The sequence below is a fragment of the Typopeltis vanoorti genome, chromosome 25, assembly GCF_054136105.1.
Source record: "Typopeltis vanoorti isolate ZY-2024b chromosome 25, IOZ_Tvanoo_1.0, whole genome shotgun sequence".
Lineage (NCBI taxonomy): Eukaryota > Metazoa > Arthropoda > Arachnida > Uropygi > Thelyphonidae > Typopeltis > Typopeltis vanoorti.
In genome coordinates this window covers 68,602,505-68,616,331 of record NC_143573.1, presented here as the reverse complement: position 1 = coordinate 68,616,331, position 13,827 = coordinate 68,602,505, and the positions used below count along the sequence as shown (strand labels likewise).

Genomic DNA, 13,827 nt, shown 5'->3' with positions numbered 1-13,827 from the left:
TGATTTCGAGGAGAGCATTTGCCATTGTCAGTTATGCGTGCATTGGAGGCAATGTGTGAAGCCAGGAGATTAGTTTTTTTCTTTGGGTGATGTTGCAATTGGGCCATCTGGGTATGATAGGAGTGGGAATAGTGTAGGACAAAAGTTACAAACATTTGCTTTGGCAAGAGACCAAAAGGTGTGGCTGCCATTTGGGCAGGCTCTAAGTTTTTGCCTGTTCAAATTCTGTTTTGGAAGCATTGAAGGAGGATGGAGTTCTTGATTTGAGCCAGTTGTGGTATGCTTGATTTTTTATTTGTACAGCCTTGGCACATCTTTCGGAGAACCAGGGTTTAGTTAGCGGATTTCACTTTAGAGAAGTGTGAGGTTATGAACAATATGTTTACATGCCAGTGAGAATTATTTGGTGATATGTTCAGTGCCAAATATGCCAAACTTTGGTATTATAACAGTGTGTGGGAGTGACTGTGTAAGCGTTGTTGCATGGAGGAGGAGGAGATGAGCACCAGGTTGTGGTTGGAATTACCCAGGGGCTCACCACTTTCACTGTGTATTCGGAAGGGTCATTGGTAAGGAAGAGATCTAGGTATTTGGGGAGTAGTTCAGGTTATCTGGTATTCTGGTCGGGTTGTGAACAATTTGTGTAAGGTTGTTAGTAGAAGAGGAAAGCCAGTCGGTGTTATGGACATTAAAATTGCCCAGGAGGATGATTTCACTGTTAGGAGGTTACTCAGTAACTTGTTTTTTTCATCTGCTTCTTTCACCTCCTCTCCCTACCATCAGCAACTCATTGTAGTTATCCTTAAATAGTCATTATTTCTTTTACTTGCCAAACAGCTAAAGAATTCTGGAATTTCTATTGGCCTGTTTGAAATAATTTCATCTCATAATCTAACTTGCATTCCTTACCATGGAGGCTTTCCTTTGTTCCTCTACATTGTCTTTTTGAGCTTGTGTGTTATCTTTCTCTTTATGTTACCTTCTACAACTCCCCCACCCTTCACATTTCCTGCTTAACGATAATCTGACTGACCTCTACCTGATTTATTCTCCTAACCTTGAATATACAGTCTGAAGCAGTATCAATCTGATGCTGCTTCCTTTAGACACACTTTAGACACATGCACTGTAATGGCATGTAATTGTGACAACCACCACTCTCCACATTCCCTGGCCTGTAGCAACATCCAACTAAATATGTCTTCCTGTCATCTTCAATATTACACAACACTGACTCATGATCGGTGCCACTCTTTCGCTCTTTATAATCATTGACACTATTTTGCTCTTTCATGTCTACCTTATGTGGACTTAATTCTCCTGCTATTATCAGCAGCACTCCCTCTCCTTTCTTGCCTTTTCTTTCCTCCTGAAAAATACTGTATCCTTCCATTTCTATTCCCGTTATGATATTGTCTTCATTCAACCATGTTTCACTTATTCCAATGATTTTGGGGCAAATTAACTCTATTACTGAAATAATTTCATCCCTCTTATTTCTGATACTTTTGGCATTTATAAACAAACACAGCCATTCATCTTTAGGTCTATAGCCAGTTCTGTTCAATCCACTGGTTGTTCTCCCCACCACTCCTCTCCTTGCCCAATCACCTTTATCACCACTTATCACATATGTCTGCTCAGTCTCAGCTTTGCCACCCACTTTGCAATATACTTCATCTCAATACACCCATCACCACTACTTTCAACATCCACTCTCTCTCTATGCCATGTCTTCCTGTCCACTCTGGCTCTCCCCGTTTTCCTGTTCCCATTCTCTCTTCTTCTTTCACACCATCACTGTTTCCACTGCCAAGTGGAAACGATGATAGTGTTACTTTTGATCTCTTGCATGCAGCACACACTGTACTTCCATCTAGCAACACTTTCTCCAGTATACTCACTCCAATGCCATTTAAAATCAACCCATCACTCCTGTATAATTCTATTTTTCTCTCAAACATGCCATACATCCACAAACTTTACTCCCTTCTCCTCACACAGTTTCGCTAGCATACCATTCATGATTTCAACTCTCTGTCTCAACTCATCATTGTCATACCTTGGCAACACACTGACAACCTTTCCCACTACACTATTTTCTTTCACTCTTCTCAATAACCTCCTAATATTCATCCTTATGTTCACTTAACTCATTTTTCCCACGACCACCACTAGTTCTCTTGCTTGTTTCCTCCTCATGTCCCCTATGCATACATGATCTTTGCCCATGCAGTGTGCTTATTTCATTTATACACCCCCCCCTCCCCCTCAATCAGCACAAATTATAAATTTCCAGAAAAACATCATGAACAATCCACAAAGCTCTATAGTCACTATGCTGTTAGGCTAATCTATCAAAAAGAAGCAAAATTTTACCAAACTGGAAAATAATATCACCAATTTTTATACAAAAGAATGTTTTAATATAATTATTCCAGTTTTGTGACCACATGCTTATTAAAGAAAACTGTTTCTAAAACTAAACAAGTATTAAAAACAACAACTGAGAAGTTTTATTAGTCAGTCAGACTAACATCTTCAGGGGTAAAGAGAACTAAAAGTTTAAAGCACAAACTACTAGAAATTATGAAAATTAGTTCATTTGTTGGTATTGTGAACATCTAAACAGTTCATTAAAAAACCGAATAACAGATCTATACAACCGTTAATGCATTTTTAGAAATTGGGAAACAGCACAGAAAAAAAAAATTCTTTTTTTTTCTGCGGAGGTTTCTGTGGTTAAGAAGTTCAATTATTCCAGTTTTGTGACCACATGTTTATTAAAGAAAACTGTTTTTAAAATTAAACAAGCACTAAAACTAAACAAATCCCCTGAAGATGTTAGTCGTCCCTAACATCTTCAGGGGTAAAGAGAACTAAAGGTTTAAAGCACCAAAAGGACGTACAAAATAAGAGAGAACATAAATCGGGATTGGCATTTCACACAACTTCTAGTGGTCATGATGTACTCTGGGATAGAACAAACATGTCCTATATAGATAAGAATTGTTTTATAAGAAAATTCAAAGAGGCAGCAAATATGATTAAAATTCCTACGCAATGCAACAAAAACCAAAGTTTTGATTTTAAATCAAGTTTGGTCATCGTTTATTAAAAATTTACCAATTTCAGACCTCGGACAGAGTGAGCTTGAATCACAGAATGTAACAACAACAAATAGCATTGTCTCCAACTAACACGCTTAATGGTTGTATAGATCTGTTATTCGGTTTTTTAACGAACTGTTTAGATGTTCACAATACCAACAAATGAACTAATTTTCATAATTTCTAGTAGTTTGTGCTTTAAACCTTTAGTACCCCTGAAGATGTTAGGGACGACTTACATCTTCAGGGGATTTCTTTAGTTTCAATGCTTGTTTAGTTTTAAAAACAGTTTTCTTTAATAAACATGTGGTCACATAACCAGAATAATTGAACTTCTTAATCACAGAAACCTCCGCAGAAAAAAATAATGTTTTTTTTCTGTACTGTTTTCCAATTTCCTGGTGTCTTACCATGGCATTTTTTATGTTCCTGAGGGTGACTTTGATAAAATGGCTGAAATGTTGAGAAATTAATAAATATTATGTTTCTAAAATGGCAATTTATCCCATCAGTTTTAATGATGTGAATGCTATACACCATTTAATGGTAAATAGTTGAAAATAGCTTTGTCACTTTCCAAAAGAAATTTACAGTTGTATAGTCAAGACATCTTATGCTTATCAGTAAATAGCATTATTTTGTGAGTCTTGTTTTCAAATAGTGCAGTTATTTCTTATTCTTATTTGTAGGCCCTGAACCATATCTAGTGTTTGCAAATAGAGCAGATATTCGTAGAGTGACACTGGATAATATAGAATATACAGCTGTTCTTAGTAGCCTCCACAATGCAATTGCTGTGGATTTTCATCACTATTTAGAGCGCATATTTTGGTCTGATATTACTTCAGATGTCATCCGTTCAGCCTTTTTAAATGGCACTGATGTTGTTGATGTAGTGACTGTTGGGTTGGCTAGCCCTGGTGGTTTGGCTGTTGACTGGATTGGAAACAAAATACTTTGGACTGATTCAGGAACATCAAGAATTGAATTAGCAAATTTAGATGGATCGCTGAGAAGAGTTCTTATGTGGAAAAATTTAGAAAAACCTAGAGCTATTGCAGTTCATCCAGAAGAAGCGTAAGTTATTCAATATTTACTGTACTTTTTGTTAATGATATATTAAAAATTTGTTTCCTTCCCACTTCCCACCCCTTTTCAATTTCCATTTTATTATTGCTTTCTAATATATATATATACATAATTTGTGCAGAACCCTGTATTGGACTGATTGGGGTACAAGGCCTCGAATTGAAAAAGCTTTTTTAGATGGTAGTGGAAGACATGTCATTGTTGATACGTCACTATTCTGGCCTAATGGACTTACCATTGATTATCCAGCAAACCACCTGTACTGGGCAGATGCTAAACATCATATAATTGAAAGTGCCAATTTAGATGGTAGTAGTCGAAGAAGGATAATTGATCAAGGTACAAATGTTATTAAACTATGCATTTTTATATTAAATATGGATAGAAATTGTAATGTTTTATTTTATTTTATTTTGTGGTAGAGATTTTATTACAGATGCTTCTCTGTGAAGATGGTCTGTTATTTGCAATTAGTTTGTTTCCATAATTATATCTCGTGAGCAACTGCATACTTCCTAATATTCTTCATACCAAGACATTCTGTATTATTATTATTATTATTATTATTATTATTATTATTATATTTATCCTAAGACCCCATGCAGTCAAAGATTCATCTTGGAGGTTCTTTTGTCTTACACACAGCTAGATCATCATACTGCACTTTCACACTCAAATTCTCTGCAGACACTACTCTCTCATGCAATGTATTCCAATCATTCATAACTCTGCATGCAAAAAACCTACTTCTCACTCCTCTGCTCACACCCTCCTTATACAGCTTCCAGGGATGACCTCTGGTTCTCCTATGATCTCCCACCATTTTCTGTAAAACCTCTTCAACATTAATCCTATAACAACCCCTTACTAACTTGTAGGTCTCCATCATATCACCAATCTTCCTCGTAGCCAATAGACTGTAAATTGCATCTTCTCAACCTTTCTTCATATTCAACATTCCAGAGATCAAAAACTATCTTAGTCAGTCGCCTCTGGATCCTTTCCAACATCTCTTCGTCCTTCTGAAAACCAGATGACCAAATCTGGGCACAATAGTCCATGTGTGGCCTAATCAGAGCCTTATACAAGGAACAAGAATCTCCTTACTTCTACAAGTCAGCTTCATATCATTCCCAGAATTTATTGTTGTCCTCGCAATTTTGGCAATGTGACCCCTAAATTTCAGATCCTTATCTACTATCACCCCAAGATCTCTTATTTCCTCCACCTCCAACAATATATCACCACCAAGTGTAAATTCTACATCCCAAATTTTAAACCCTTACATTTTGCAACATTGAACTGGAATCCTCATTCCCATACCCATTCACTTAATCTATTCAGTCTTCTTGTAAGTCCACAACACCTTCTATACTCTTCTTAGTTTGTCCCAAATTTGCATCATCTGCAAACAACTGAATACCCCCATTCAATATCATTAACATACATGTTAAACAGCAATGGCCCTAAAACAGACCCCCCAAAGCACAACACTAGTGACTTTCCTCTTCCGGGATATTGCCCCCTCCCCCCATACACAACTTACTGATACCTATTAGATAGCCTTTCTCTGATCCAATGCACTAATTTAATATTCAACCCCATCTGCTCTAGTTTGACCCTCAATTTATCATGTGGTAATCTATCAAAAGTCTTTGCAAAATCTAAGTATACTACTGTGTATCCATCTCCTCTCTAATGAAGCCATCTTATTGTAATAAGTAATAAGTTCCATCACCTCCCTTATGCAGTGGCACAATCTTGTCCTCCTTCCACTCCTTTGAAACTCAATGATAATATAAGAGAACACATAAGCAGAGTAAAACCTTATTATTAATTTGTTAATAACTTAGGCAGCAAATATTTTGGGATGAATAAATCTTCTCATCCTCAGTAGTATGCAGATTACCTGCATGCTTCAAAAGTGAAAACATAACAGTCAACTGTCTATTCAGATTAACTGTAGCATGTCAAATTATGTTCCAGAAAGATTGAATTTCTTTCAAATGTCATAACTGATAGGTTATGCATAATACATTAGTACTTATGCATAGAAAAAAATAATAAGTAATTACAGCTGCTTAGGATCAAAATTTTACTTTTCTCATGTATAAACCATTAATGTAATTCAAAAGTTGATGATGCAATAAGGCTTCTTCCAATCTCTTCTTAAAGCATTCCTATCTAAAATGGCTTCTGTGAGCAATCTTAATGTCTTTCCAAAGGAGCCTAGTCCATTATAGGTGACATGCTGAGCAAGATGGGATAGGTGTGATTTCTGATAATTGTTGTAGTTTTTGTGTTTGTTAATCATCATCTGGACTGGAGGGATGGTGTTTGACCAAAATAAGATAGCAGTGGCATTTGCAGGGAACCTTATACACAATGGATAAAGAAAGGGGTAGTATATCTTTGATTTGGTTAAAAAACGTGAATGTTTGTTACGAGGTGAAAACATGACAAGTCAGAACTTCTTCAAAATTCTGGTAAACATGCTCATAAAATGTCAGAAAGATATTGAATTTGAACTTCTCATTGGAGGTCATGTGGGGGAAGCCAGTAATTATCAGTAATTCTTTGGATTGTTTCTATATTGCTGCCCTAGGTCTTTGACATTAAGGAACTCCTGTTGCAGACTGCATCAGTCAAATAAATGGTGTAATTTGCCGGCCTGGTTGGCCGAGTGGTTAGCGTATCTGCTCTCCAGTCAAAAGGCTGCGGGTTTGAATCCCACCGTGGGCATGGATGTTTGTGATTGTCTGTGAAAATAATAGCGGTGATGGTGGACAGTAGATGGCGTTGGTGTAGATGAGGCAGTTTGTGGATGAGGTTGAGTGGTGGAGACGGAGAGTTGTAAAGTAGGTGCCCTCCCTCGATGAGTCTTAGGACTCCCTGGAGGTGTCAAATAATAATAATAATAATAGTAGTAATATTTGCTGAGTACTGATTTTACGATGCCATATTTATTGATTTTCTCTAGAAAGTTCAAATCAGATTCTGAATGTGGATGGTGAAGCATTGTTAATGTAGTGATCCCCAGATTAACAGCTGTAGTTATATTGTTAAAAAACAATTATTCTTCCAGCTGTTCCAGTATTGTCTTTGATCTGTTTGTAAATCTTCTTCCTCCATCTCAAATTAGATGTATCACAGAGTCAGAGATATGAAGAGGAAAGTCTTGGAAAAGATATATAGTGTCTGTCAAGAGAATGTTGGTGAATAATAACATGATTATCAAGGCCGGCCACGTTGTTTGTAGAATAATGTCCTTAACATTGATAAGAAAATATGCAACAATTTTAATGAAGAAATTAGATTGGCTTATATGTGACCTTAAAAGTCATGATAAGAATTTGGTAATTTTATAGATATATATTCATCGATGCAACTAAGCAAAAGGCAGCCATCTTTGAGTGATTTAGGTAAATCAGAGAAATGAGGTATCCTTCCATGGTGTGCATGTGTATGTGTGTAACTTGTGTGTATAATAGTATTTGTAACTCAATTTGTGACTTTATCCTTCAAGACATTCTCTGGCTCTTCAATCAAATTGCGACTAATCTCTTGATAGATAGTTTTATCCCAGAGAAGAAGTGTAATTTTTCTATTATTTTTTATTTATTTATTTATTTTATTTTTATTAACACCAGACCTCCATGGAGTCAAAAGACGTATCACAGGAGGCAAGCACTGTAACACACAAAGCTAACTTTACTTTGAACTCATTCAATGTATCTGCATTCACAGCAATGTCAGAAAATGCATTACACTCTCCATGCAAAGAACCTGTGCTTTATGCCCTTGCTTACATCCCCCTTATACAGCTTCTAGGTGTGACCAATCTTCTACTCCCCCCTCTCCCATTCTTTGAAAAACCTCTTTCACTTCAATTCAGTAACTACTCATTACTCTGGGCAGCACTTTGAACCTTTTTTTTTTGAAAAAAAAACAACCTTTTTTGAAACTTTTGCAGTTAATTCTAAAATACGGTCTCGAGAATGCATTTCCAAATATTGTAATACTACTGCGAATTTTCCTCACAGTTACTGTAAGTGTTGCTAGTTGTGAGAGGAGTTTTTCTAAATAAAACTGATTAAGAATTACCTACATTACTATAAAATAGACTTTGCTAATGTCATCGACGATTTTGCTAACAAAAGCAAGAAAAATAACATTTTAGAATGTTGAAATTAAAGTTTTACTTCAAAAATAAACATACTGTTTTAATTTATTTCCCTATACATCATTTTGACTTTTTATAGTATTTTTTGGTGTGTATTGAGAGGGGTGGCAAAAGCTCTAGCTACACTGCATAAGCATGTATGTATAGGAAAAAACAGTGTACACCCTCTGTCCAAAAAAGAAACCGAACTTTTCAAAAATAGAAGAAACTAGTGGCGCCACCTGTTGTATCTATTTGTTGTCGAAAGTGGCAACCTTCATTAGTGTTGTGTCAACTGTTTATGACATTTGTTTCATTAGTAGCCGAGTTATAGTGCCAAGAGTGACAGTGTGTTTTGATGAATGGTTGGTCGTCACGATATTCATGCCATACATGACGAATTCTTCAAAACTTCAAGATAAAACTCACCATTGACCATTTGGCCAGGCGGAACAAATTCTTTGTGCATAATGCACGACCACTTTGAAATCGTTTAAACCACTCGTAAACTCGAGTATGGGATAAGCATTCATCACCGTATGCTTTTTGAATCATTTGATGCATTTCAGTAAAAATGCCCTTGGAATCATAGAAACAAATCAGCATTGTCTTTACTTTTGACTTCTCCAAGCAACTTTTTTTCGGTTGCCCCTCTTCTGGTGGTCTCCACTCAGCACTCTGGCGCTTTGTTTCGGGCTCATACTCAAAATACCATGTTTCATCACCAGTAACGATAGTTTCAAGGAAGTTTGAGTCCTTACGAGCAGTTTTAATGATGTCCTTGCAGTGTTCAATTCGATACTTTTTTTGGTCGTCAGTCAACTTGTGGGTAACAAATCGCGAATTCAATTTACGAAGGCCCAAACTCTGTCAAAATGTTCTGCACAGTCGATTTTGGAATCCCCAATTCATCTTCAATCAATCTCATGGACGATTTTGATCGTCCACAATTTTGAGTTTTCTTTCATGAAAAATCATGCAATTTTTGAATGCTAACTTCGCTCATTCCAGTTTTGGATGGCCCAGCTTTTCATCATCCTCAAGCGTCTCATGACCACTTTGAAATTGCTTAAACCACTCATAAACTTGAGTACAGGATAAGCATTCATCATCGTATGCTTTTTGAAGCATTTGATGCATTTCGGTAAAACTCTTACCAAGTTTAACACAAAAGTAAATCGCAGCTCTCTGTTTGGAACTCATTTTCCAACCGTTCGTCAAAACACACTGTTACTCTTGGCACTATAACTCAGCTTCTAATGAAACAAATGTCATAAACAGTTGACACAACCATAATGAAGGTTGCCGCTTTCGACAACAAAAAAATACAACAGGTGGCGCCACTAGTTTCTTCTGTTTCCGTAAAGTTTGGCTTCTTTTTGGACAGAGGTTGTATATAAGGTTTCGTGCTATCTTGGTTTCAGGTATTTGCAGTGTGTCTTGGAACATATACCCCACAGATAAAGGGGGCTACTGTATCTGTAAATAAATATGAATAATTTCTTTTTCAGATTATCTTTTCATTTTTGATGTGTAGTGTAAGTAACACATATAACATCTACAGTGTTTTGTATCATATAAGACAATATTGATGCAGGTACTGACATACATATGATACATCTTGTAAACAAATGACATAAACTTATGGTATCGATAAATATAGTACAATACTGTAAATGTATTTTCACTTCCTTTATGATTTTCTTTAATAACATTTTCTTTTCTATAGCTTACTTTATTGCAAGAATATAATATATATATATATATATAAGGGGGACTACTGTATCTGTACAAAATATGTGTTAATTGACTGTGTTATTCGTAAGGCTTCTGGTAAACAGTAGGTTATTAATAGTTAAGTTTTTGGGGAGTCAAGAGTTATATGCGGATTTTCAAACAACGCAGGGGTTCGATAGTTCTAATTCACACATTATTGGTCAACTGCATATGATAAATCATACTTGCCACTTATTTTATTCAGTAATTTCTTCAACATCGACACTCCAATATTAATCTAATTACTTTAAGCATGTGGGTAAACTTACTCCAATGTCAGCAAGTTGCAGAGGCATATTTGTTTAGAATATCTATTGTCTAGACAGTACAGTCACTTGAACTCATACAAAGGTGATGGATTTTTGTATACATGCAGTTTTTAACATGTGAATTAATTTAGTGCTTATAATTTTTTATAGGGTGTAGCTAGAAGAAAAAAGGGCAACATTAATCATGTTGGAAGCTTAGTGGATTGTATACAGCACTCAGAAAGGATTAAAACAGAATTTAATACTAATGTAACATATACACAAATACCACACAATACTAAGCCCAACCACGTGGGTGAATCTAAAGTCCTAACTAGGTTGAGCGGCCTCTAAGGGAAGTTGTAGGTGGCCTGGAATGTAAGGTGGGATCTCTGATGATAAGTGTTTCCCAAATCTTAGGAAGCTTAATGCAACTATTTATTAAAATTTGGTTGATTTCTGAGAGCTGCTGCTGATTCTAAAAATAGTCTCTTTTTTGTATTTGCTGTGGTGGAGCATGGTGGTTTTTTTCCATGAGATCATGTGGGTTGTATCCAAGACATGGTCAAAAAGGCCTGACTGACCATTATCATGGTTGCAGATGTATGACTTGTGTTCCTTCAGGTGGATGGTTGATGATCTGCCTGTCTGTCCAAAGTACGCCAGCTTACAGGAACAGGGTATACTTTATAAACTCCAGGCACTGAGAGGAGGGAGCTGATCTTTTGTAGAATGGATAAGGGTAGCAAGTTTGCAGTGGGGCTTAAATGCTGTGTGTAGGTTTTCTATATACAGTGAAGGAAAGTGTACCGTTAGGAAGGGGAATCATTCACTGTATATAGAAAACCTACACACACACAGGCAGGTGCATTCACAAACTCTCCCACCACCACCCTGCTCAACAATATGGCATTATTAAAACTCTAACCAAGAGAGCCTACAATCCTTGTTCCAGTGGAAAACTGCCCTTACAACTGAGCTTGATCACATACACAACACTTTCCTCTCCAATGGCTACAGTGATCACAGTATTAAAAAAATGATCAGTTCCTTAATTGTATTAACAGAACAAGTGAAAAACAGTAGCATGTTTGAAAAAATGCTTGTTCTGTTAATACAATTTTAAGTCTCTGTAATTTTTTATATATTTCTTTGAGTATGATACCTGATGATGTTCTTGTAATGAAACTAGTAAACTAGTAGTATCTTGTTAAATATATCTTGCCATCTTTTCTCTCGGTAATAGTCATTAAACTTATTTTATAATATTCCTACCGAGTAAAAATGAATTCTCCTAATATCTACTTTCCTGATGACGAGGAATTAAATTCACTGGTCAAAGAATATCAGAAAAATCTCAGAGCAATTGGATTGTACATCAACAGACTTGTATTTCTTAAAAGATGTAAGTGCAATTCTATTATTCCACGTTTCCTTAATTTTAAAGAATCGATAAAATCCGCTAGAGCAGAAAGAATTTATAGGAAGGCAAAACTAGATCTTTTATCGGAACGCATTTGTGATACCAAACGTTGTCTTGCTGCTTATTTTTCCAAGAAGACCTCTCACGAAACACGTTTTTCTCATTCTCTAGACAGTTCATCTTGGAACCATTTAAAAGAAATTAGCACTCTTAAGGCTTCTAAAATACAGAATTTAAACAAAATAAAACTCATTAGAAAATATGATTCTCTTAAATATAATCAAGATAACAAAACTTCTCATTTTGACTCTACCTATCTAAAAAAAGTTGTCATCAATAAGTCTTCCCATCAATTATCTTTGGCAGAAGAAAGGATACTTGCTAAAGGTCTCAACTTTGTCACTGCTCCTACATCCATCCCTAGAGAACATATCTTAACAAAGATAGAAAAGGCAGCTTCTTTATTACCAAAGAAAGACGCCAACCTCCTCCGTATGGAAGCAATTTTCTGTATTAATAAAGCTAGACCTCCACCTGACAACATTTCTTACTCTGAAAGGAAAGCTCTCAAGTCCTTAAAAGATAATAGTAACATAGTTATCATTCCCGCAGACAAAGGGAATGCAACTGTCATCTTAAACAAGTCTGATTACCATAATAAAATCTTGGAACTTTTAAATAGTGATACCTACTCAGAAATTGCTAATGACCCTACGATGGAACTACATAATAGAACTAATAATTTATTAAAAACCACCTTAGAGTTACAAAAAAACATTCGGCTTTCTCTTCGGTCGCTTCATCCCTTGATACCTCGACTGTATGGTCTCACCAAGATTCACAAAAATAACTGCCCACTCAGACCTATAGTTGAGGGCATACACTCTCCCACTTATAATCTCTCCAAATTTCTAGCGAGTTTTCTAAGAAATCTTTCTGGAATTTCTTCTTCACATATTAAAAACTCTGCAGATTTTGTTTCTAAAATCAAGGACATCAAACTTAAAAAAACAGATTTAATGGCAAGTTTTGATATTGTTTCTCTCTTTACAAATGTTCCTGCTCAAGAAGTCCTTGATCTTCTCAAGAATAAATTATCAAAAAAACTCTTTGCTCTTCTCTCCCATTGCATAAAGTCAGGATACTTCAAATATGATAACAAGATCTACTTACAAAACGCAGGTCTGGCTATGGGCAGCCCACTCTCTCCGATTCTTGCGGATATATTTCTCAACGAATTTGAAGGAAAAGCTATTAACTCCTTTCACTTTAAACCAAAAGTTTGGTACTGATATATTGATGATATTTTCCTCATCTGGGAAGACGGCGTCAATAACCTCTATTTATTTTTAGACCACCTAAACAAGTGCCACGAAAAAATCTCTTTCACCCTCGAACTGGAATCAGATGACTGTCTTCCCTTTTTAGACCTCAAACTTACCAGATATGCTGAGAACATTAAAATCTCAATTTTTAGAAAGCCTACTCATACTGACAGATACCTTCATGCTTCCTCCCATCATTATCCTCCACAAAAATGTGGTATTATTTCCACTTTAGCCCATCGAGCCAAATCATTACTTACCGAAGAAACAGAAATTATAAATGAATTCAGTTTTCTTAAAAAAACGTTTATTAACAATGGCTTCTCTCCAAAGAAGATTGACAAATTTCTTTCCCCCAGGCACTCAACTACTGCTGAAGATCCCCCTCCCCCAAGAGCCTTCATCTCCTTGCCTTACATCAGCTCTCTTTCACCAAAACTGGCAAAGATTCTCAAGAAATTTAACTTCAAAACGTGCTACACTACGCTTCCAAAACTTCGTTCATTACTTTGCAAACATAAACAGAAACATCTTCCTACTCAGTTTCCAGGAGTCTACAAGATTTTGTGTGATTGCAGAAAGCCTTATTATGGACAGACTGCCAAATCCATCCTTCTACGTTTGGATGAACACCGTAGAGATATCTCCTATAACAGGACTAGAGCTAGCGCTCTCTCTAGCCACGTTCTCTTTT

At 36.1% G+C, this 13,827-nt stretch overlaps 1 protein-coding gene across 1 annotated transcript in view; it reads left to right on the top strand.

Moving 5' to 3' along the window:
* LOC150092820 (low-density lipoprotein receptor-related protein 4-like) overlaps nucleotides 1-13,827 on the top strand; it is a 1,164,745-nt gene that overhangs the window by 659,810 nt on the left and 491,108 nt on the right. Inside the window, exons 14-15 of the mRNA XM_090414290.1 lie at nucleotides 3,800-4,187; nucleotides 4,321-4,538. Of these exons, the coding sequence (XP_090270416.1) occupies nucleotides 3,800-4,187; nucleotides 4,321-4,538 (606 nt within the window). The remainder of the gene's footprint in view (nucleotides 1-3,799; nucleotides 4,188-4,320; nucleotides 4,539-13,827) is intronic.